Below are 27,057 nucleotides of genomic sequence, written 5' to 3'. Positions count from 1 at the left end.
GCTGCTTGCTTATTATAACCAGATATGGAGTGGTATGTATTATTCATAAAAGTTCTACAGGTGGCTTACAATATAAATAATTATAACTTAAGCTCAAGATACAGTCAATCGTAATATTTTTTTTAAAAAAAAACCTCTCCTGACCTCAGAAATCTTTAAAGAGACATGCCGAGCATTGTATGAAGCCTGGAGCAAACTTCTACTATACTGCACCTCAGGGAATATATGCACCTGTCATTTGGAGATGGCTGCCTAGCTCTGTTGCATTTCCATTTAAACCCTCTATTTTGTTATTTGAGTGTGCCTTCTGCCTGCCTTCCAACAGGATTTTGGATCAGCCAATCAGGATGCAAACATGCATCTCCATACAATATATAATTGAGATTTGGATGGTGTGTACATCAGTCCATCTGCAATCATCTGCAAACCCATCAACCCCCTACCAGCATAGGTATGCATCAATGGTGGGTTGCAGGCAGTACGCCCCAGTACGGGTGTACCGGAGCCTGCCCGGAGCACTGGATACAGTTCCAGTACAGTGCTCCAGAGAGCCCACCCGCCCGCCTGAGCTTCTTAACGGTCTTTTAAGTCTTTGGCACTTCTGCACACGTGCACGGCGCATACAGCGCCTGTGCGATGCTCTGCTGAGCAGCTGCAGCATCGCAGAGGCGCTAAGATGCATGTGCGCACTGCACGCACCCATGTGGACCCTGTCGGGCCCGTTCCAACCATACCGGTTGGAACAGGATCCAGAACCCACCACTGGTATGCATCAATGCCTATGAAAAGTAGTGGACAAGTCTAAATCAAACTTAAGAAATGGGCCAACTCTCCAATTAAATTGTAATGGGGAAAAAACTAAAAAAAAAATAACCAGCAAATACTTCCTGATTTTCACTGATAGGTTATAAACTGGAAAGGCAAAAGTGATGCCATATGACAGAATGTCCACCTAATGTAGTCAAATATTTTTTTCTGCCAATTATAAGACTAAAAACTAACAGAAATAGTTTCACATAAGAAAATATCCCTTTATGCCAACATTTAGTTGGCAAAATCTGTGTCACTTTGATTGAAAGTCAAAGAACCTCATAATTTGGGACATAAAAGTAATATCAATTTGTTGTAGCAGTCACTAATTAAATGTACCTGATAAAAATTGACATCGGCAAGTCTAACTACCACTGGGCTAGACATCAATTTCTCCTTTGGCTGCTGTGATGACACAAAAGTCTTAGAAATTCCTTTTGACATTTGATCCTTGCCTACAAGAAACAAAAAACATAAAAGCACGTACAGTGTAGGCTACCTTCTAAAATCCCCTCTATTCATGTTGCTGGGTAATGTAGAAATAATTAAAATAAACTAAAATTTCTATGAGAAGGCAATGAAAGGAAAGTATAAATTGACTCATAAGTTGCACAATTCATATACCATTGGAAACCTAATACATTCTTTATCTTCACTAATAAATATTATTTATATTATAAGCATCTATCTCCCAAATTAATTTTATACTTACATGGGAGACTACAATATAGTATGAATAAAGATTACCAAAATATAATGAAAGACAGCCAAATTTATTCAAAGCAAATGTATTGGTATTTCTAATCCAATCAAATCAATAGGACCTGTGTCCAGAATCAAATTGAAAAGTAAATGAAAAATCCTAAATACCTATCTGTATATGCTGTGGAGAGTCCTGGAATGGGGATTTAACTGGAGAACCTAATTTGTGATCCTTCACAGCCTGCTTAAGCAATTCAACATTTCCTTTGAACTCTTGCAGCAGTTCTTCTGCCCATTCACTTCTGGTTTTTGTAGCATCACTGTAATGCATCCAATGGCTGCAGCTCTCATCTACAATTACATATATTTAATAAAAATGAAAAGGAATTTAAGCACCTACTTACATCCATTTATAATATTTTAATATTGTATTCATTATTATTTGATGTATTTTAAAATATTTGAAAGATTTGAAACGATTTAAATTATTTGTTTAGATTCCAGCTTGTAATTGCCTAACATCAGTATTAAGGCCGTAAAAATGTAATGAATTTAAGAAAAGCCTTACTGTATCATTTCAAAGATCCATCTAATCCAGCATTTGTCACTTAGCTACCATTACTGGGAATGCTGGGATTGTGGTCATTGAGTGAAGCAGTCAAGTGACATCTCACTTAATGATTGCTTTGCTCAACGGTGACCAAGATTCTAGGTTTAGGTTTAGGTTTATTAAATTTATAGACCGCCCCCTCTCCCCGCAGGGACTCGGGGCGGTGTACAGACTGTTCATATATAAAACAACAAAACATGACATAAAACACCAGACAAAACAATACAAACATACAGTCTATATATATAACCCAAACTAATTAAATAATTAAAACAATAGTTTTAGTTTCTAGTCCCAACTGTGGTCATAAGTCAAGTACTACCTGTGCATGTTGTGTAAAGACATACTTTTGTAAGTGACTCTCTTCCTGGATAACTTTATCCATATCCTTATATCCCTTTTGGATAACTTTAAACTCTAGTATTTAGATAGGAAAAATCCTCTGTAGAATTTTCTCCGTTCTATATATAATTTTATACATCACTGTAATGACCACAACTATCACTACTCCAACATAATTACCCTTGTTTAACAAGACCCAAACATCAAAGCCTTTCTTCATAGGAATTATTTTCAAACCTAAAGATTTTTGTTATTCTTTTTAAATCCTTTCCACCTTGGAGTTGCTGCTGAGATGATGGGTGTATTGACTGAAGACATCTAGATGCCAACAGACTGGGAAAAACTGATTTTAAGAACTGCTAAGACTAACTAAAATTCTCAGAACAATATAAATAACTATTTCCAAACATTTAAATATCTTTTTGAATTGGGATAAAATACAATATAACTTATTGTGCCAAGTTTCATATGTGCAGCATCCTCAATTCACTTTGGTCAATAACATATCATATGTAAGATTTACTGTGGAAAATTAAGTGCTGATCAAGCAGTTTTGCAACAAGAAAACAGAATTCAACTTTTACCTGCTTTGTGAAATGGATAGTAGTCTATAGTTAACTGACTAAAGGACAGCTGCATAGCACCTCCTGAAACACGCCTGTTTGCATCTATAAAATAATACAATGCATAATATTACATGCCATCATTCATATTTATTTCATCTAGAAAGAAAGTATTGTGGTTCATTTGAAGCAACATGCCTCTCTTCTCTGTGGCTCTCAAATCTGCTGCACTGTAATTTTGCTAGGAAAACAATAGCAACTAAACAAGATTAGTAAATTTCTATTGTGGCCTTTTCTTTTCCAGAATTGTGAAAATTCTTTATATTTAAGAAAAATTGAGTACCACCACTGTCAGAGCAAATCTGAACCTGTAACACAAGTTATAACACACAGTCCATTAAGAACAGCCTGAGTATCACTAAAGGGAGATACCCAATTTCTACAGTACTAGCCCTCATTAGCCTATATCCACAGATAAGCATTGTGGGGAAAAATGTATTTTCCCTGCCAAGATGGCGGCGCGCTTAGACGCTGCGGCTTTGAGCTCCTGGTGCCACAGTAGAGTTAGGCAAAAACTAGCCTATACCCTCAGGGAGTTATGAAAGATTGGATCTTCTAGTCGACTAGATATTACCAGTGACTTCCAGCAGTCTCATAATATACCGTGTGGCATAGTAAGACTGCTGCTGTTGAACCTAGAAGGTGGCAAAGAAAGCGGAAGCAGAGGCAGGGATGCAGAGCTGGTTTGCTAGTTCGGTTACGGAAGCAGCCTCACAGACCAGCATTACCACGCATTTTTCTAACCAACTCTAGATCCTTTGTCCACAAAACTGATGAACCAGAGCTATGGATAGCAGCGAATAAGCTCATTCGTGACTGCTGTGTGATGATCATCACAGAGACCTGGCTTCATCCACTTGTACCGGATGCATCAGTGGAGCTAACTAACCGCACCACACATTGCTTTGACAGAAACAGCAACTCTGGTAAAAGCAAAGGTGGAGGACTTTGTATGTACATATATAATAACTGGTGTAGAGTTGCTTATACTCACTGTTCTGCAAATGTGGAATTCTTAACTGTCATTTGTCGGCCATTTTATTTACCTAGAGAGATTTCTGTTATAGTTATCACTGCTGTCTATATTCCACCTGATGCAAATGTTAGCGCAGCGCTCTCTAACTTACATGATACCATCAAGAGGCAGCAGCAAACTTACCCTGAGGGCGCTTTTATCGTGGCTGGGGATTATAATCAAGCCAGTCTAACGTCTGTTCTCCCTGAGTTTGTGCAGTATGTGCAGTGTACCACCAGAGGTAAGAATACTCTAGACCATATATACTCAAACTTAAGACAGGCATATAGAGCAATCCCCCTCTCCGATCTGGGTACGTCTGACTACATCTCTCTGCTACTGTGCCCAAAGTATATCCCCCTTAGGAAAAGGATACGACCAGTCTTGAAAACTGTCAAAATCTGGCCAGAGGGAACACTCTGCCAGTTGCAGGACTGCTTTGAGACTACAGAGTGAAGTATATTTGAACATTTGGAGCAGCAAGAATTCACTGACACTGTACTCTCATACATTAAAACATGCACAGACAATGTAACAGTGAATAAGCACATCAGAGTTTACAGTAATAGTAAACCCTGGATGTCAGCAGAGGTACAATCACTTCTGAGAGCCCGAAACTCCACCTTCAAGGCAGGAAGCGAAGAGAAATACAATGAAGCCAGGGCAAACTTGAGAAGAGGCATTAAGGCAGCTAAACAGAAATACAAACAGAAGGTAGAGAAGTATCTGGAAGATAATAACTCAAGACAGGTGTGGCAGGGGCTACAACACCTAACCAACTATAAGGGCAATACGAAAAAAAATGGCCAATGCTAATGACCTGCTAGAAGAGGAGCAAAATAGCTTCTTCACCCGCTTTGATGTCAAAAGATCAGTCTCTGTGGCTCCGCCCAAAGGCCCCCTGACCTCCAGCCACTCACCCTGGATGAACATCAAGTGAGAGCTGAGCTGGACTGTAAATCCCAACAAAGCTGCAGGTCCAGACGGGGTGTTGGGGAAAGTGGTAAAAACCTGTGCTGACCAATTAACAAAATGTCCTGACAAGGATTTTTAACCTCTCCCTGCAACAGGCTAGAGTCCCATCATGCTTGAAAGCAGCCACAATTATTCCAGTTCCGAAGAAAGCAGCCATAAAAAGCTTGAATGACTATAGACCCATTGCACTGACATCTATAGTGATGAAGTGTTTTGAGAGACCGGTCCTACAACACCTCAGGTCCTGTCTTCCATCAAATTTTGATCAACACCAGTGTGCTTATAGAAGCAACAGGTCGACAGGGGATGTCATCATCACTGCTCTACATATTGCACTGAGCCACCTTGAGAAATCTGGGAATTATGTCAGAATGCTTTTTATAGACTATAGCTCGGCCTTTAACACTATCTCACCAGGAATTCTCATTGAAAAGTTGACTGACCTGGATTTCCCTCCCCTCACTTGTGAATGGATCAAAGACTTCCTGACGAATCGTCCACAAACAATAAGGGTTGGGTCCTTTACATCTTCCATGCTGAAGCTCAGCACAGGCTCCCCTCAGGGCTGTGTGCTCAGCCATACCTGTACTCGCTGTATACATATGACTGCATATCCTCTGATCCATCCAACATCATAATAAAGTTTGCAGACAACACAACAGTGCTGGGTCTCATAACTGGAGGGGACGAATCAGCATACAGGGAAGAAGTCCAGAAGGTATCCGCATGGTGCTCAAGAAACAACTTACATCTAAATACTAGTAAGACAAAGGAGATGGTGCTAGATTTCCAGAAGCACAGAGAGAAACCTGCCCCACTGTATATCGAGGGGGGCTGTGTGGAGAGGGTTTCCTCTTTTAAATTCTTGGGAGTGCTTATTAGCCAAGATCTCACCTGGAAAAACAACACGTCTCTGGTGATTGGAAAGGCCCAACAGAGACTTCATTTCTTAGAGTCCTGCGAAAAAATCAGGTGGAACAACGGCTGATGACCTCTTTCTATCGGTCCACCATAGAAAATGTCCTCACATATTGCATTACAGTATGGTATGCTGGTTTAACAGCTGTTTAACAGTGATCAATTCAGCACAAGAAACCATTGGTTGCCCTCTGACACCACTGGATGACATCGCCAGATCTCGCTGCTTTAGCTGAGTAAGGAAGATACTTAGAGATGATTCACACCCTGGTCTACCATCAGGCAAAAGACACACCCTGGTCTACCATCAGGCAAAAGACATCCAAGTATAGCCAGCCGAACAAACAGGTTTAAAGATAGTTTCTATCCTTGGGCTGTGAGACTTTTAAATACAACCACAATCACTCCATGCACACGGTAGTATTTTTTTCTTTTTCTTTCTTTTTTTGTTTCTGTTATAATTTTGCACCAGTGAGGTTAAAACCAATTTCGTTGTATTTAAGTACAATGACAATAAAGATTATACTTATACTTATTCTTGTTGAAGTTGTCCTCCTGTTCTTTAAGAACTGTAATTCTTAGAACTATGATTATTAATTTATCAAAAATAGAAAAAACTGCATTTTCAGAATTGTCAGCCACAGGATCAATGGTTCCCTTGAATATGCATCTCTGCCTTTCAATTTTTGCAATAGTAAACTACTTAGCTAGAATTGTTAAATGACACAACCAACTTCAGAAGCATTTATGAAACATCTTCGAATAAATGTGCATATTTTCTTTTTCATCAATTTAACTTGGAGCCTATAGTTAATTGTACTATATAATGCTCTAAAAGTAAAGTAGATAGAAGAAGTTTCAGCTGATAGAAAATGCAGTGATGCAGACAATTATGTGTGCTCCTAGAACAGCACACGTTACTATTTCTATTCTGCAAGCTGCACCGGATGTCAGTTTGCTTCTGAGTCCAATTCCAGGTGCTGGATTTGACCTTTAAAGCTCTTTATGGCACGGGATAGGCTAGCTGAGGAAATGCCTCTCACCAGTTACATCAGCCAACCCCATTAGATCTGCTACAAAAAGTATGCTGCAAGTATCAGACAGGAACCTACAAGCAATGAGCACAGGCACCCCTCAGGGCTGTGTGCTCTCTACATTGCTCTTTTCCCTCTATACCAATGACTGAACCTCAAGGGAACCCTCTGTTAAAGTTCTGAAGTTTGCAGATGATACAACGGTCATTGGCCTCATTTCAGACGGTGATGAGGCTGCATATAGATGGGAGGTTGAACAACTAGCCCTGTGATCCAGATGAATACACTTATTCATCTGGAGCTTAGTACACTTCAAACTGTAGAGATGAGGGGGAATTTTAGCCTTTTATTCTACCATCTCTTACCATATTTGACATTATCAGCAGTAGAGTCCTTCAAATTTTGGGGTTCTATAATCTCCCAGAACTTGAAATGGACACTTAACATTTGATCTATCATTAAAAAGGCACAACAAATAATGTTCTTTCTGCGTCAACACAGGAAGTTCAGACTGCCCCAAGAGCTGTTGATACAGTTTTATAGAGGAATTATTGAGTTTGTCATATGTACTTCTATAACTGCCTGGTTTGGTACAGGAACCAAACAGGACAGGTACAGACTCCATTGGATAATTAAGACTGCACAAAGAATAATTGCAACCAGCCTGCCTTCCATTGTGTACATTGTGTGGGCCAGAAGGACGGCTAAGAAGATATCTGCAGATTGCTCACATTCTGGACATATTGTTTCAAGTCCTCCCTTCAGGATGGAGATACAGAGCACTGCAAGCCAAAACAACTAGACACAGAGACAATTTCCCCCTTGGACCATCACTCTGCTGATCACCTAATTCTCAGAGTGATATGTAATGTCTATGTATATTTACTCATGTAGTATAGTTGTGTTATGGTTGTTGTTGTTATCCTTGTCTTTTTTACTATGACCATTTGTTGGTATTATTATTGTTGCTGTTGTTTATCACACAATCAACCAGATGTTCATACTGGATTTGGCTTTTTTGTCTACCTATTGAGTCATTTCCAAGGATCTGAGATAGGCAGATGTGTATATTTGATGGTGTTACAGATATAGTCGCAGGATGTAAGCTGCCTTTTGTGTGTGCCATCATACTTGGCCAAATAAAGTGTTTTGTTTGTCCTGCCCTGCCCTATTCTATTCGTCCCAAGAAGCATGCCTTCTTAGCTATGCAACCCATCATATTCTCTTACTACCACCACCGCCACCCATTAGATGAGCTTTCAATCCTTTTGATATACCAAAAGACCATCAGGATCTGGTTATATTATCATGCCTGGGACTCCCAGGGAACAAAGACATGTTTAAATAGCTTCATGACTATTTTTATCTTCTCTATCTGTAGTTTCATATGTGATTTTATCCATTTGTTGTGCTCTGTTCAGAGTGGTCTTCAGGGAGAGTGCAAAAATCTAAGTTTGATTAATAAACAAATAAGATACTGCTATGCACCAATTGATATTTAAGAACTAGTGCATAGATCTAAAAATGTATCAACAAAATAAACTGGAAATATATAGTAATTTAACATAGAGTCATACAATTTTAGTCAATCATAAAGATAATAAATAAAACTCTTGCCCTTTTCCTTGGTGTAAATATCATCACAGATATGCAGATCCAAATGAGAAATTTCTAGATGATAAGATGTTTCCTTAACATCAAAATCATTGAATAGTCTTACAATTGCATCATTTTGATCAGAAGCTGCTGAAGACTGTTGAGTTTTCAACTCCTGAGAATTGTATGCTGACATGGAACTCTAAAACAATTAAAGCACAACATAAACTTCACTGAAACATGCTTTTTAATTAAAAATACTTTAAAATGGAATATAAAATATATTTTAATCTTCAAAGTTATTTGGCAGTTATTGCTACTAAACTGAACGACAAGAGTGACACTGCTGAAATGTAGCAGTTTAACAGATTTTTTTCCAAAGTAGTATTCAAAATGTTTCCAGAATTTATTTTATTTTATTAAATTTATTCAATTTGGGCACCTGACTACAGTCAGCACTAGACAGCTCAAAATATAACTACAATAAAATACAATATGAATAATGAATACAAAATACATTAAGAACAAGAAAAATAAACAAAAATAACAAGATGGCAGTCTGGTCAATAAGTCTCTGCCACCTAATGCAATTAAGTTATGAAGAGATTCAAAGCAGAAAATAATACTAAAATATGCAAAACTAATTTAATTCTTTTTTCCCTGTGATATACTAGTTATTACACTCTCTATTCTAATAATAAACGTTCATAACAATTGGTTCTTCTGTCTTAGAGGAATAACATTACACAGCAAACTAAAAAAATATTTTAACCCTTGTTATGTTATTTCTTAAATAATTCAAACTGATGCTACCAATTTTGAGGGGGAAAAACCCCTATGAAATCCTATAGAAGCACATACTGTAGAATTTTCTAAACAAATTTATATCAATAATATTAAGTCACAAAATATCTGATTAGCTTACCTGCATAGGTTCAGAAGGAAGGCTTTTTCTCTGTTCAGCTGATTTCTCTATTGCTTCACTAAGAGATTTAGCATATTGTACCATAGCTTTCAACTGGGAATCAGTCAAAACCCACAATAAATCATCCAGTATTAAAATTAGTTTGGATGCCACCACATTGCAATCTTTTAACTGTCAAAGGAAAAAATGTCAATTTTAAATATTGTTTTTTTAATATATTTTATGTTTCCTTTCTTAATATAAAATACAAATGAATATATATATATATCCCAGTTAAATACTAATAATTATATTATAGCAATATTTTTCCCAGTTGCAAAGCAGGCCCACAATTTATAAACTTCTATTTACTACCAACGGACCTGTTATCTAGCTACTATTTATAAAAAAGGTAATTAACAGCAAAATTTGAAATGTAGATTTACAGGTGGCTTTTACGTATATGTTGGATTGACAAAATCAGGAATGAGGTGGTGATAAGCCGCCTGGGATAGGCAAGGGAAATCATCAAAACCATAAAAAAGCAAAAGTTAATATTTTGGACATGTAATGCGACACCCAGAAAAATACGGCATCCAGTCTATATTCGGCCCGGTCTACCCCGTATGAAGAGGAAAGATCAGGCCAGTGTAGTTTCGACCCGGTCTATCCAGTGCAAAGAGGAAAGATCAGGCCAACGTAACTCTGGCCTGATCTACCCAGTGCGAAGAGGAAAGATCAGGCTAGCGTAGCTTCAGCCTGGTCTACCCAATGTGAAGAGGAAACATGCCAGCAGTTTGGGGAGTGGCGTCAAGCTGGCCATGTCCACCCAGTTGGCCACACCCACCCAGTCAGCCAAGCTCCCCCGACACCCCCTCCCTGAGATCAACCACAGCCCTGATGCAGCCCTCAATGAAATTGAGTTTGACATCCCTGATCTATTGACTTCTTCCCAAGGAACCTGGATTGGCAGATATTATTTGATGTGTTAAAGGTATCATAGCAAGTTGTTCCAAGTAATGCTGCTTTTGCAATTGACTAATGGTGATTTTGTCAATGCTGATGATGTTTTAAGTATTTAAATTATTCTGGATTGCACCCAAGATACCTATTGCTATGGTACTATCTTTTACCACAGTTGTTTCACTTCTATTTACAGGTCTTATAGTTTGTTATCTTCTCCAGTTCTTTCTCTTCTGTTCTGCTATCTCCAGGTGCTGCCACATCTACTATCCAGACTTTTTTGTTTTTCTTATTAACAATTTTTAAATCTGGGGTGTTGTGTGACAGGTACCTGTTTATTTGAATGCTAAAGTCCCAGAGCAATTTAGCTTCTCCATTTTCTAAGTCTTTCTTTATTTTATGGTAATGCCAGTTCTTGCTTGCAGGCAAATTATATTTCTTACAGATCTTCCATTGTTACTACTTTGTCATGCAGTTGTTTGTAGTCAGCCTGTGTGATCTTCTTGCAACAGCTAACTAGGTGATCCACTGTTTCTTCAGTTTCTTTGCAGCATTGGCATTTGCTGATGTCTTCTCAATTCTGGCTTTTGCATGCATTTGTTCTTAAGGCTTGATCTCGTACAGCCAGAATTAGCCTTCCTTCTCTTTCTTCAACATTCTTGTTCAGCCATTGCCAGGTTATTATCTGCTTCCCCTGTTATATTTTTAAAGTACTGGCAATGTAATGCTTTGTCTTCCCATGGCTCCACTGTTCATTTGGTCCTTCTTGCAGGGCATCTTACTCACTAGGCTTTCCTTGAATACTAGCCTCAATGCATCTCCTTCAGTATCCTTTAGTTCAGTAATGGCAAACCTATGGCACGCGTGCCACAGGTGCCACGCAGAGCCATTTGTCAGGGCACGCAAGGCGCTGCCCTGTCAGCTGAGTTCACCTTTTTAAAAGCCATTTTTCGCCCTCCCTAGGCTCCAGAGTCTTTATAGGAGCCTGGGGAGGGCGAAAACAGCCTCCCCCGCCCCCCCCCCGGATGCCCTCCAGAGGCATCAGGGAAGCCTCTGGACGGTCCCTGAAGCCTTCAGAGCGCTCAAAACGACCCTCCGAGCAAACCGGATCGTTTTGAGCGCTCTGAAGGCTTCAGGGACCATCCAGAGGCTTTCCTGACGCCTCCGGAGGGCATCCGGGGCGGCGGGGGAGGCTGTTTTCACCCTCCCCAGGCTCCTATAATGCCTCTGGAGCCTGGGGAGGGCGAAAAAAAGCATGTAAAAATGGGTGGTCGCGCCTGTAGTGCGCGCATGCACACTGGGGCCGTGAATTGCATTATGGGTGCGGCACAGCCGCACATGACCCCCCTGCGCTCCCCCCACTTATGGCATACGAGCCAAAAATTTTTTGCCATCGCTGCTTTAGATATTCTTCCAATGCCATTTTTTCTTCTTCAACCATCTTGTTTACTTGTAACATTCAACACTCACCCACTTTTCTTGGTAAGTAGAGTCTTTCAACATCGATGTGTGGATGAAAGGCATGATTCATTGACACCATTTTTCTGGTTTTCCTATCCCGGGCCTTTAGTTCTGCTTCAGTCCACTTCACTATTTCAGCCTAGTGTACCTAATGACTGGAATTGCCCAGGTGTTGATTGCCTTGATGGTATTTCCTCTACTGAGTTTGAGTATCATCCTCACTCTCTTGATGTATTCATTTCTAACCCTTCTAACCTTCTGGTCTTCATTTGATCTTTCTTGTAGGCTAATTTGGTCTCTCCAGTAATCCACAAGTTTATTATTATTGGTAGGGGTGGTTGTCAGTCAGCCAGATGTACAGACTTGTTTGGCATTTTGTCCGCCTATTGAGTCCTTCCCAAGGGCCTGGGATAGGCAGATGTGGATATTTGATGATGTTAGCGGTATCATCGCAGGATGTAAACTGTTCTGAGTCAAGCTGCCTTCTGCTATTGACTGATGGTAAATTTGTCAATGCCGATGATATTCAAATGGTACTCCAGTTATCTGGGAATTACACCCATATGATTATTGGTACCGCCTTTGCTTTTTTTTGCCATAGTTGTTTTATTTCGATCTGCAGGCCTTTGTATTTTGTTATCTTTTCCAGTTCTTTCTCTTTCTCATATATGTATGCCAGGTCTTGCTACATTCACTATCCAGCCTGTTTTTGCCTTTCTTATTGATAATTGTTAAGTCTGGGATGTTATATGGAAGATACTTGTCTGTTTCAAGTCTAAATTATTATTTATTCTATCCCAACAAGTGGGAGGTTCACAGGTGTTTTCTTTAAGAATTAGTTTGTCCATTTTGGTTAGAGTTTTTACAAAAAAATGTTTCATTCAGAAATAAAATAGTATTCCTTACTTATCTCTCCTTTATAATCAATTAACAAAATGAAACATGCATATAGGAATGTACTGAATAAATATAAAATAGGTAAAATATAAAATTTAGGCTATGCCATAATCTGCTTTAAATGGTATTAATAGCCTTGCCCAACAGATGTCAAATGGTCAAAGCAGGGATGGTGAATGGTGAACTGGGTTTGTCCCCAATTTCTTTATAGAAGGAACTAGCTTCTTGTACTGAAGACATTTTTTTTTAAAAAAATAAGGCCAGCTTTTGAACAAGTCAACTGAGCGAGTTTCTTCCATTTCATCAAAAGAAAAAGATGTGCTTTCCCTATAGCAGCACCTTTCTTATGGGATGGCATTCCAGGTGGGTCCAACTCTATTAGTTTTTTGTAAGGCTCTGAAGACTTGGCTATTTTCCAAGGTGTTCAGGTCAGGTTAAGCGAACACTGTTATAGATGGGATTTTAGAATCGGAACATATCATTTACCTTTTGCATCATGGATCATGACATTCTATGAGGTGGATGTCCATATAAAATTAGATAAATAAATAAATATCAATGGACATGGTGTTTCAAAGAGACTTGATTGAGGGCAGATCAGAGATCCAACATAGTACCTGAACAGAGGGATGGGGACTACCAAACAGAACCTTGGAAATGAAAAAAGAAGCAAGATTCTCACTGCTTTTCTCTCCAATACTCATGAGAAAATGAGATTTTAAAATCTACTTCTAGACTAAACTGAAAGTTAAAAATGTCCTTTATAGCAACAAGCAAAGGGTTTCACCAAGTTTTTCAAAATATCCTTGTGAACAAGGGGAATAAATGTGGAGAAGAGGATTCAGAGAATTTGCAGCTTTTTATACAACTTATTTGGAAAGGGTCAAAGGGTTAAGCATGAGGAAGCAGTACAGTTACGGTAAGTAGTTAAAAAGGCCAATATAATTGTGTGTCATATAAACAGAAAAATAGCATACAGATCCAGGAAATAACAGTTGCACTGTACTCTGCACTAGGCTAACCGTCATTGGAATATTTCATTCAGTTTTATATATGTACCTTAAAAGAGAAAAACTAGTGAAGTTTTCAGAGACGAGTTACTATAATAATATGAAACTGGAAATCTGCCACAGAATGTTCAGTGGATTTCTACATTGACCAGAAATAAGACTTGTTAGGTCCTTCTAACTAATATATTATATTACTACATAACATTTTATCCACTGCTATCAAAATGCTCATAAATCAAATTAACATATTTGTGTTAATTATTAACATTATTTTTATTTAAATAAACTAATCAAACGGATTTCAACTCAGTTTGAGAATTACCCTTCTTTTAAGTATGATTCTAATTTTGGACTGGTTGGTAATCAGACGAACTGGAGCACTCATGATTTCATGCTGAGAGCTTTGGATTGCATCTGCTTCTATTCTGATCATCTGCCAGTTGATTTCTTTAAATGTCAATACCTATAATAAAACATACATACTTTAATTAAACATTAAGTAGCGTTTGTCTACGTTTATGTATGTGTGTGTGTGTGTTTGTCTATGTATAAAGCAGGCATAGCTGCTTCTCTTTTTGATTCCAAAAGACTGGCAACTCGAATTCAGTTTAAATTTGTTAATTTTCATTCATTAAGATTAAAATCTCAAATTTGTTATTTATAACTAAAAAGAAAAAAAATCACATCCCAAATCAAATCAACAAAAAGCAAGTTTAAGAATGTAATGTGTAGGTTTGTGTATTTTGACTTTTGGATTTATTTTGTAATAGTTTAACGATTATTATTATTTTTCTTTTATGTTGTGGGTTGCCAAGAAACTATGCATGATTATGGCATGGTACAATAGACACATACTACAGTAATATATTTTTATTTGAAACTGTGTGTGATATATCTTTGAACATCAATTAATCATTCACATATACGTACATATGAAAAAGCAAAAGAAATCTACACACCTTTTTTTTTCTATTTAGATCTTACCTAAGTGAACCATGTTTGTAATCTTTGAAGTCAGTGAGCATGAATGTTACTCTCTTGTAATATTCTTGTGACTGAAATAATTCCACCACTTAACATCAAATTTTGTTCAACAAAGAGAGACTTGTCTAACCAGTATTTAAAACCATCTTAGCAATTATCACAAATTGTGGTAATGAATTTAACACGCTAATTATATACCAAGTGAAAAAATATTTTCTTTAGTCTTTATAAATCTTCTTCCAAACAACTTCATTAGCTAATCTTGATCTGTTGTACTAATGTATATTGGCAGTTTTACTTTCAGTCTTTTTCACAAAAATTCCTAATACCTCTTTTGACTTTTTCATAGTTGCCGAGTCACCATTTTCACTAAATTATCCTCTATGACCCAAATTTTATTCTTGGTTAGTTTCAGACAATTCTGATCCTATCAATCTATATGTGAAATTTGTACCAAAATGAATCATTTTATGCTTACTAAAGTTTAAAGAAATTGTTCCAAAGCTCTTCATAATCACTTTTAATTTAATTAAGATGAATAATATGATCTGCAAACATGCAAACTCATTGTTTATCCCTATGTCAAAATATGGTAAATGACAACTAATTTAAATGAATTCAAGTCTTCAGTGTCAGGTAGATTACACTGTATGGTGCTGAAGGGATCATAAAAGATCATGAAACCATCAAACCAGGAATATTCTTATTATAGTATAGAATAATAAAATCATTAAAGCTGTCCACATTTCTCGCTTTGCCATCTTTACCAAAAATAAAATAAAAACAACTGCCATGACTCATTGGTTGAATTGGGTGGACTATAGAAATTGGATGGATGGATGGATAAATACATTTTCAGTTTCTTTCTCAGCTTTCCTCTTTTTCTGGAATGTGTAATTATTTTGAAAGCCCCTCCCCAAACAGCTGGCTCATTTCTTCCCTATCCTCAAGGTCAGCTCTATATTCCTTCACACTAGCAGAAGAAATCAGAACTACTCTCATTAATCTTTGAGAATGCCTCTAGAACTGACCAGGTTCCAGAATTTTTTTTTAAAAAAAACAGATGTCATCACTAAATGTGAAGGAAGAGAATGTAGGAAACTACAGATCTGTCAGTTTGATATCTATAGTAAGAAACATCCTTGAATAACTTGTTGGCCAGACTATTTGTAGGTAGGTAAGCTGCATTTAGCAGGAACCAACATGTGTTTGTCACAAACAAATCATGCCAGATTAACCATATCCCCTTTGACAGAATTATTAGCTTAGAAGATCACAGGAATAACAGAGATTTAGTATACCCAGATCTTAGCAAAGCCTTAAGTGTAATCCTTCAATATTTCCTTCTTAATAAATGATAAAATATGGGCTAAATGATACCACTGATACATGAATTCACAATCAGCTGAACAACTGCACCCAAAGAGTGTTCATTATTGGCTTCATTTGAGCTTGAAAGGAAGTATTGAATAAACTATGCAAAACAAAGAGTCTAGGTCACAGGAGAGCTCAGAGAACACCAATAACTCCACAGATCATGGGAAGTAATAATTAATTCTACACTGTTCTAGTCAAAGGTTATTGGATGTACTGTGTTCAGTTCTGGGCATCACAATTCAGAAAGTACAATGCCATACTCAAGCACAGTCAGAAGAGGAATAGGAAGATGATAAGGGGTCTGGAAATCAAGCCCTGTGAGACTGATCTGGGTCTATTTAATGTGTAGAAAATATAACTGAGGGAGATACAGTAGAACAGTAGTCTGGAAAGTTGTCACAAAAAACAGGGAGCAGGCTTATTTGCTATTGTCCCAGAAAGCAGAACCAGAATCAGTTTGTAAAAACTGCAAGAAAATAAGTTCAGACCAGACATTATCATACAGGAGTTTGATGTTTGATCATGCAGACTGACAAATAAAGTAATGAATTTTCTTTCACTAAAGTTTTCAAACAGAGATTGAATGATTATTTTCAAAAGATGCTATAGTGTATTCTGCAATGAGCAGTAGCTTGGATCAGATGACCTCTAAGGTGCCTACCAATTTTTTAAAATCTATGATTATAAGATCATATATCTGAAAATTGCAATTCCAGATGCTTACGCCTAATTTTCTTCAATAAAATAATTTATGTCAGGATTTAAATGTATAGTATGTTCCCACAGTGGCAACAAAAGTAATGTGCTGCTGACATAGCATTTGACCCTTATCAAGAAAATTGGCCCATTCTTTTTAAGATTATTTTATCAAAAGCAGAAATCAAAGTTGCAAAGCAATCCAGTAATTTCCAGCATAACCTGGATTTCCAACAATGTTTCTGGAACCCACATATTTCCCAGAGAATCTTAGAAAATAAAATAGTGAATTCTGATAAATCAGGATAACCAATGTTTGAGGGTTTAGGAGCTGCATCTCAGCCTCCTCACCTTCTGAAAACCTAGAATTTGTATGTTTATTTAACAGTATTTGTAACTCATCCTAAACAAAAGACTGGGCATGCACCTGAACGAAAATGGCAACACAAAACTTCACAAACCAAATGGACACCACACATAATCAGAGCTGAAATGACACAGCAATATCACTGGAAGTGATAGCTTGAGGCTCAAGCTCAATCCCTCCAAGACTGAGTTGCTGTGGTTTCCGTCATCCCGATTTGTACACCTTGTTCCATCTTTGGTGATAGGGGAAGAAATTTTAGCCCCCTCAGAGAAGGCTTGCAATCTGGGAGTCCTCCTGGATACGCGGCTTAGTTTAGAAGAACACCTGACGGCCGTGACCAGGGGGGCCTTTTACCAGGTTCGCCTGGTACGTCAGTTGCGCCCCTTCCTGGATCGGGATGCTCTGTGCACAGTCACTCATGCCCTCGTCCTTTCTCGCCTGGACTACTGCAATGCTCTCTACATGGGGCTGCCCTTGAAGAGCACCCGGAGGCTTTAGCTGGTCCAGAATGCGGCCGCGTGGGTTGTCATGGGGGTACCTAGGTGCTCCCATGTTACACCCCTTTTAGGCGGCTTGCACTGGTTGCCAGTTGTTTTCCGGGTGCGATTCAAGATATTAATTATGACCTTTAAAGCGCTCCATGGCTTAGGCCCAGGGTACCTGCGAGACCACCTACTGCCACCAGTAGCCTCCCACCGTCCAGTACGATCCCACAGAGTTGGCCTCCTCAGGGTGCCGTCGGCTACACAGTGTCAGCTGGTGACCCCCAGGGGGAGAGCCTTCTCTGTGGGAGCGCCTTCCCTCTGGAATGAGCTGCCCCCGGAGCTTCGCATAATCCCTGACCTCCTGTCCTTCCGATGTGCCCTAAAAAGTTGGCTTTTCCAGCAAGCCGGCCTGGCCTGTTAATTTTAACTCATTTTTTAAATGTATTGTTCCATAAATTCGATTTGGTTTTTTGGATATATATTTAATTTCTTTTTAACTTTTGGGATGTGTGTTTTTTAATGTTGTACGCCGCCCTGAGTCCTTTGGGAGAAGGGCGGCATATAAATCCAATAAAAACAAACAAACAAAACAAACTGGAAGTCGAATGGCTCAATTTTTTTCATCCCATTTTTTAAAAATGGAATTGTTAAGGATGAGGATAGGAAATAGAGTTTGAAACATTCCAGGAATAGGTTGTTCCCATTTTCTCCTTTAAAACTATTTAGAACTTGAAACGTGGGTTGTTGTTTTTTTGCATTTTGGCCTTGTGATCAAAGTTGCTTGTGGAGGACTGCATTTAGTTTCTTTGATGAATGGTTTTACCACCACAATGACTTTCTAGGAGTATCCCTAATCTGCTCCAAATCTAAATGAGCCCACTGACTCCAAAAGTTTGGGTTCCTAAATTTGCTGCAAGATTCATTCTTCACGTTTACTATTTTCTCCAGAATACCAACAGATTTCTCTAAATGCCACGCATGGAGGATATTATATGTAGACATTTAAATGCTCTATAGTATTGATTTCTATAACACTGAGATTCATTTACAACTTATTTTGTTTCCCACATACTTGTTGAGACCCATTAAAGGCTTTCCCAAGCATAATTTCCCAAGCAACGAATTTCATAAACCAAGAAATGATAGTCCTCTCTTGAATCAGGAATTTGAACAGCATAATTATACTGTAACCACATGAGAAGTTTTTTCACAAATTGCAAATGGCATGAGATAACTGAATTAGTAGCAAGTGTATGATTCAAAGCTGTGCTCATATATAAATGGTAGCAACTGAGTTAAAATGGTTAGCCACTACAAAATAATTTTAATATCAAAATAACCAGTCTTGGTTAGGCTCACAAACTAAGAAGGGCTGAAAGGGACGTCATCAGGAATACTAGGGTTATAGGCTAACTGGCAAATTCTAAAAAATCCCAGGTCAATTATAATGTACAGCTGCTAAACAAAACTATAAAGACATTATTTAAATGCTAGTATTTATATAATACTAAACAAAGAAAGTGAATTATGCTACAGTTATTTTTCTATCTGTGAAATAGATATGTGAAAAATAAAGACTCATTGTACAAGAGGGAGAAGAAGAAAAATAAGATTTACCTCTCCACTTGATTGTTGTAATCGAGTAAATCTTAGATCATCGTGTTCCCACTTTGCATTCACACTATATATTCTCAACTGAGAAAGTTCAAATGAAGCATTAAAAGCTTTTGCTCCAATTCTGATTATAATGGAGTTTACAGAAACAGATATGCCTTCTACAACTTTCTCAGCAAAACCATATTCGCTGCCAAAATAAAATGCAGGGATTTAAATTAGACTTTAGTATATATGAATGAAACATTTAGCAATTGGCCAAAATGAAGACAATATATGTACTGGTGTAGATAAGAGTTCAGATCCTCACAAAATCCAGAACAAATTCAAGATTGCTAAAGAATCCAATTCAAAGGAGTCCAGTAACTAAAATAATGAATTGTGTTTTCTTGTGTTTCATGGAAGTATTACACTAGAGCAGTACAAGGGTTTTCATTGCTTGCTGTACAAAGGCAGTTTATTTATTTTTTATTTCCTGGATCAATAAGATTATATACTTTAGAGGAACATAAGAAGTTCAAGTAACGGAAGACATAATTACTGCCACAGTTGGTGACAGACATTTTATATCGATCAAAGTAATCAAGGATATACAGAAGCCATGTATGAGTTGGAAAGGACCTTAAAGGTCATCCACTTTAACCATTGCTCCGTTTAGCAGTCCTATAGAACAGTGTTTCCCAATCTTCCCAACCTATAGGTGTGTGGGTTACAAATACAGGTAGTCCTCAACTTATGATCACAATTGAGCCCAATATTTCTGTTGCTGTGAAATATTTGTGAAGTGAATTTTGCCTGATTTTATGATTTTTCTTGCCACAGTTTTCTTAGCAATGCAGCTGTTCAGTTGGTAACACAGTTGTTAAGTTAATCTGGCTTCCCCATTGACTTTACTTGTCAGAAGGTCACAAGAGGTGACCCCCAAGACACTGCAATTGTTATAAGTTGGTTGCCAAGTGTTAGAATTTTGATCATGTGACCATGGGGATGCTGCAATGGTTGTGTCACTTTCTTCAGTGCTATTGTAACTTTGAACAGTCACTAAATGAACTGTTGCAAGTTGAGGATTACCTATACCAGAATTCTAAATAAACCATGGCTATTGCTTAGGATGATCTAAATTATCTCTGATAGGTTGCTGCAAGTTCCCATTTGAAAACCTCCAACAATAAGACAGTTACTAGGATTAGGCATCCCTTTAGTTTAAAAACAAAAGGATGCTTGGGAATATATAGGCCTATTCACATACAATCTGTCTGCCATCCTTAAAGCAACAGTGTTTTTCCCCAATTACACATGGCTATATTTAATAGCTGCTGAGTGAACTAAGAAAAATATATGCTTGGTTCAAGGAATGCAGACAGGTGCTACATGCATATTATTAATCTCTCTGCTGCACTTTCCCCCTTAGATCTGTAGAGCACTACTAGTCTACTGCTTTGAACAGATTATTCCATCGGTTAAGATCTTACTGTAAGGAAATTCCTCATAATATTTGGCCTGAGTCTTTCAATTCCAGTCTTAGCTTGGTTTTAATCCTCTCTAAAGTGGTACCTGGGTACTCATCATTAATTGGTTTCAAGAAGTGTGATAAGTACTAAAAACTATGAGTACCAAACAAACCATGTGAGTTAATATGTAACCCTTTGTTTCAGCTGGAAAGGGTAGAGAGTAACAAGACAGCCGACAGCGACAAGTTCTAGCTTGTGTGCCAAGTAGCAAACAAATGACAAGTACTGGGATAAACGTTTTGCATCAAAATGAGTTGATTACCAAATTCTACGAGTTTTAAAGCAGTCAGGTACCAAGGTATGACTCTATTTCAGAGAATAAATCTGTCTTCTCTTGCATAGAACAGTCTTTTAGTTATTTGTAGGCCACTATCATATCCCCTGGGCCCCCAGTCTTCTCTTTCACAAACTAACCATACTCAGTCCTTTCAGTCATTCTATACAGATTGGTTTTCAAATATCTTATGGTCCTGACAGCTAGTACAAATATTTACTATTCTCAGAGGACAACAATATCTTCACACTGGAGATTTCTTCATGTGTAGCAATCACATCAAGAACACTTACAACTGCATGTATGATCTGTTTTTTTATCTTTTCTTAGTTAATTTTGATGCAGCCTTTTTCAAAGGCATAATCAACTTCTTCTATTTTAATGACCAAATGCTATTATATTTAAATTATAACCAGTTTGTTTCTCATACATTTTGTATACATTCCACCTTAATCACTTAAATGGTTAATAATAATTTACCTTTGTCCTGATGCAGTTGCTATAGGTGATGGTCCATTAGGGGCACGGGGTTCATCACATGTACTCATTTCCATTATTACTTTATCCAATGACTGAGAAATACAGGGGGGAAAATAACAATTTAATTTTTTAATAAATTTACCTAATCTATTTATGTATAATGACTGGGTAAAATTTATATCATAGAACTACAAGGTTGTCAAGAAAAATGTAATACTGTACCTAATAGATTTTTTAAAAAGAAACCTAATTACAGTAATTGTTGAACTTGGTTAGCATGAACATGCAAATTTTATACAATAGTATGCCCATCTATAATAGTAATATCCTAGGTTTTTAATAATTGTATGTAAAGTAACTTCAGTTAAATTAATTCTGTTAAAGAAATGCTCAATAGCCACAGTTGAAATATGTTTCAAACTGCATTCCATGCATGTCACCTATGCAGCCAATGCCATACAGAATGGAAATATTAAAACATGCAATGGTTCTCTGGGGCCTGTTATATTATCACTTGTAATAATTTATTTCTGATAGCAATACCAGGTACAAAGTTGGGCTTCTAAAAATACATAAAATATATAAGACACATAAAATGGTAATTCCATGAACCAAAATAGTGTTGTATTGTTCATCTTAAATAAAGCCTGCTTCAGCATATAGCCATTGAGAGTCTGTCATAACATATACTTTAAGGCGACTAAGTAGAGTCAAACTCTTTATCAATCCGGCAGCTATACTGTGGTAAGACTACATTAAGCTACTCTAATTTTTAAGAAATAATATTGCAATAGGCAATATCTAGCAATTTATCAGACTACAGTTTAAAAAGAAACCCTCCCCAAACAATTAGGCTCAACTTCCTTCCACACAGGTGAATGAGAAGCAAGCTAAAAGGAGAAATTTGCAAAGATATACTTTTATAATTTCTGAGCAAATGATGGTTAGAACCAGTCCTGGGAGTTACAGCCATTCTAGTATCTCCATGATGATGATCTTGGCATTTAGCAACCAGTTCACACTTATGATTGGATGCAGTGCCCGTGATCATGTAATTGCCCTTTATGGCCTTCCCTACCAGTTTGCCACAAGCAAAGTCAAATTAAATAAATAATATTTATTCAGTTAACGATCAGCAAAATTTAAAAGAATGAAAACAGAGTGAAATAAATAACATCTAGCAAAATAAATCACATAGAATAACATTCACTCTCTATTACTACATTAATACATTTGTTCTCCAGATAATAAATCTAAAACATTAATAAGTATGTATGTATGTATGTATGTAGGCTATGTATGTATGTATGTGTATATATATGTGTGTGTGTGTGTGTGTATAAACATATACAAACATATATACATACACACTCTAACAATTTATAAGTTAATATGTATCAAACCAAAAGTACTATTTAAAACCACCATTTATTAATGCCTTTAACCAATTATGTTTTACTTTCATCTCAGCAACAGAAAATTTAGCTACTGCATGTATTAATAAGTGAATACTAAAGGAGAAGCTTCATGTAAAATTTATCTGGCCTCCCACATGCAAAGTCAGTAGGGAAACCAGCAGGGAAGGCTACAAATTGCTGTGTAAGTTTCTTCAGCCTGCACACCCTCCCCAGACCTCTTGCACTCATGCCAAACTAGACACTCGCATATTCTTTGTGTACACTTCATTACTCTTCCTCACACAGTCACACACCTTTACATCCCTATGAGTCTTTCCTGAACCTTGCTGTGATAGTCTTACACCCTCATCCAACCTGTTGCACTTTTCCCCACTCAGCAGCAGCCACTTACCTTGCCAGCCTGCTTGTAAGACACTGGGATTTGCAATTTCTTGCCAGCTTCCCCACTGAATTGGTTGTGGAATGTCAGCAGGAAGTTGCCCCATCTAATACTGTGGGATTCAGTTAATGGTGGCAACTGCAATTGCATTACCATCACTAAGCAATGTAGCTGCATTTTACAACCATATCACTTATTGAGAGAAATTCCAGTCCCAATTGTGGTTGTATGTTAAAGACTATCTGTACTGCTGCTATTCAGCTATTTTGACCACAATTCCCTTCTTAGTATAATTATACAGGCAGTCCTCAATTTACAACAGTAATTGAGTAACTGTCCCTTGCTACAGGGACAATGTACGTAACAAGGCTTGTAGAGGGTGTGCAAAGGTGTGAGGGAGATGTGGAAAGGCTTATGAAGAGTGCACAGGAATGTGCAAGCATGCAGAGGATGTGAGGGAGATGCAAGAAGGGCTGGGAAGAGCGCACACGGGTGCATGATGGTGAGTGAAGTTGCGAGAGAAGCAGGGTGAAGTTGTGCGAGGTATAGCAAGATCTGAGGAAGTGCACATGGGTATAAAGGGGTGCATGTATGAGGATGCAAGAGAGGCATGGCAAGGCTCAGAGGAGGTACATAACTGTGTACAAGTGGCCAGTGTAGCATGAAAGGAGACTGGGTGAGGGTGCGTGGGTGGGGGACATTAACTTCATCGGCTTTACAATCTTCCCTATTGGCTTCCACATTACCTTTCTGGAGAGGCTGGTTGGGAAGGTCACAAATGATGGGGGTGCTGAGATAGTCAAATCTGTGAGGACAAGTCATAACCACCCTTTGTTCAGCACCACTGTTAACTTTGAACAGTTGCTGAATGAATGGTCATGAGTGCTATTGTAACACAAATGATCATTCAATTATTTTTGTGACTTCCAGAAAATGATTAGATAGATAGATAGATAGATAGATAGATAGATAGATAGATAGATAGATAGATAGATAGATAGATAGATAGATAGATATAACTTTAAAAATCAGTGGCTGTATTCAAAACTCACCAAACAGATTGGATGTGTTTTCAATTTTGTCCATGGTATCTGTAATGGGAAACAATTACAAGAGAAAATATTTTAAGCAGTAATGAACTTTCCCTCTAGAAAAGAAAGAAAATGACGTAAAAGGAACATACAATTTTATCTACATCAATAAAAACAGAATCAAATTATCTCTTATCATTTTTCAGGATAAATTAGGAGGGAGGGAGGGAGGGAAGGGAGGGAGGGAGGGAGGGAGGGAGGGAGGGAGGGAGGGAGGGAGGAAGGAAGGAAGGAAGGAAGGAAGGAAGGAAGGAAGGAAGGAAGGAAGGAAGGAAGGAAGGAAGGAAGGAAGGAAGGAAGGAATCTATCTGATCTCTGGGAACAACATATACGGACAAAATAGGGAAAAATCCTCTTCAGCTAATTTCTGGGGTTTCATATCTGCTGATATTCATATTATTCATGGATCTGAGGGGATATGGATTCAAAAATCCATCAGGAGAGATAGCTCTTTCTTCAAATAAACTGGGACACCAGTTCTGAATGGGCTGTGGTCCAGTAGTGGGTCATGGCCCAGAGGTTGGGGAACTCTGCGCTAGGCCAAAATGGCTTTCATTTTATTCTATGCAATAATATTTCTGTTATTACATAGTTCATTTTCCAGTCCCTAATGCCCTCCTTCTATAAGTGTTTGGTGTCTACAGTGGATATATTGAGTGACAGAGAAAGGAAATGGCAGATAAAAAGCTACCAGAGAAAGAAGAAGAAAAATGTGGTAAAAGTAGTGTAGTAAGGTACCAGAAAATATAACCCGAAAGCATGTACAAAAATTAATAAACACACACAGGTAAGAGCCATAGCCAGAGAAAGCCACACACGTAGCCAGGAAAAGGTTACACTCGGTCACAAAGGAAACATAGCATAAAAGGATTAAAAAAGTAACAAAGCTCGGGAAAAACCCGAAACTAGCAATGATCGGTCAGAATAACAAAAACACAGACTCTAATCTAAGATAACACAAACATCATGACTATTTGCATAGAGCTGACACCTATTTATGAGCACCCGCACAGGAAACACCTGTCTCCTCCCTTTATGATAGGATTAGCCCAAGGACAAGACACTGGAGGGGCAGAACCCAAAGACAAGAGAATCAAGATCAGAGCAATCATCCAGAATAAAAGAACCTTTGTAAATCCACATTTTACACAAAAGCCTGAAAGGGAAAAAACTGTATAAGAGGGAGAACCAAAATGTGTACAGTGTGCTGCAGACCCAGGAACGACAGAGCTGTGTCTCATCCTTCCCATTTTTTTTCTTTCCTCAATAAAACTCATAACTTCCAGGCAGCTATCTTCACGAAACTTTCTTTCAGCATCGGTGGTGACTCCCGGTTGGGAACAGACCAGGAACCTTTTCCTTTCAACAGTAGAAAGAATGTAGTTTGATTCTTTTGAAAGAATCCTGGATTTTATCTCAAAATTGAAGGCTTCAAAAACAGTTTCCTTTATTACAGCCTATTAAGCTTAAAAAAGATTTTAAATCATTTCAAATACTGGATTCAAAGTATTTTAAGAGCAACATGAATAAAAATTGTCCAAATTCCTTAACTTGAATAGTAATTTACTTACCCTAATAGAAGCTTTATTACAAAATACTTTGTTGATGGCAAGCCAAGTGGGAAGGTCTAGCATATTCTGAAGTACTTCTTCATCAAACTCTATATTGGTTACCTGACCTTCACCTTTCAATGTGCTCAAGTTGATTTTATCAGGTGATAGATTTTTGGTGAACCTAAAAATAAACAGACACCAAAGTTACTTCCCTAAATAATGTACAGAATTGAAAATTCATGTAAACAAGCAAACAAATGAATACTATAAATAAGCATTCTGAAAAAGCATTTAAAATATTAATTATGATGATTATTAAACATTTACATTAGCATTTTAAACAGATATACATTTCAAAACCATTTCAACTAATTCATTTTTTGTTGCACATGGAAAATCCTTTAATTATTTTTTATTATTTTATTACAAACAATGAATGAAGATCAAATCATAAAACAAATATCTGAAAAAGGATGGACAGAAAGCTGAATACAGAGATAGCAATAGCACTTAAGACCTATATACCACTTCACAGCTCTCTCTAAGCAGTTTACTGAGCGCAGTAAACTGCTTAGTTGGGGGCAATATCCTGACTCTGTAAAACTGTTTAGAGAGGGCTGTAAAGCACTGTGAAGCGGTATATAAATCTAAGTGCTACTGCTATTGCTACAGAGTCAGTATATTGCCCCCAACAATCTGGCTCCTCATTTTACTGACCTTGAAAGTATGGAAGGCTGAGTCAACCTTGAGCCAGTGAGAAATGAACTGCCAAACTGCTGGAAGACGTCAGTCAGCAGAGTTAGCCTGCAGTACTGAATTCTAACCATTGTGCCACCACGGCTCATGTTTGAATGGAACGGATGTGATTTTTAAGATGAGCAAATTAAGAAGTTTAATGAACAAAAAATTGCATGAATGAGTGAAGGAATTGTGAAAACTAGTGTTTACTAGGATAAAAAGTATTAACA

The 27,057-nt window shown here is 37.7% G+C and overlaps 1 protein-coding gene across 2 annotated transcripts in view; it reads right to left on the bottom strand.

The window, feature by feature from the left end:
- BLTP3B (bridge-like lipid transfer protein family member 3B) overlaps positions 1-27,057 on the bottom strand; it is a 71,479-nt gene that overhangs the window by 41,165 nt on the left and 3,257 nt on the right. For both annotated transcript variants that reach the window (XM_081957312.1, XM_081957313.1), the window contains exons 2-11: positions 26,108-26,270; positions 24,498-24,536; positions 21,649-21,740; positions 19,387-19,573; positions 14,183-14,323; positions 9,551-9,721; positions 8,647-8,827; positions 3,049-3,132; positions 1,681-1,863; positions 1,150-1,265 (exon numbers count right to left, since the gene is read on the bottom strand). In XM_081957312.1, coding sequence (XP_081813438.1) covers positions 1,150-1,265; positions 1,681-1,863; positions 3,049-3,132; positions 8,647-8,827; positions 9,551-9,721; positions 14,183-14,323; positions 19,387-19,573; positions 21,649-21,740; positions 24,498-24,536; positions 26,108-26,270 — 1,357 coding nt within the window. The remainder of the gene's footprint in view (positions 1-1,149; positions 1,266-1,680; positions 1,864-3,048; positions 3,133-8,646; positions 8,828-9,550; positions 9,722-14,182; positions 14,324-19,386; positions 19,574-21,648; positions 21,741-24,497; positions 24,537-26,107; positions 26,271-27,057) is intronic.

The sequence above is a fragment of the Natrix helvetica genome (genome assembly GCF_964273705.1).
Source record: "Natrix helvetica genome assembly, chromosome: 6".
NCBI classification, from domain to species: domain Eukaryota; kingdom Metazoa; phylum Chordata; class Lepidosauria; order Squamata; family Natricidae; genus Natrix; species Natrix helvetica.
Note: the sequence above shows the minus strand (reverse complement) of the source record. Positions and strands in the feature narration are given on the sequence as shown.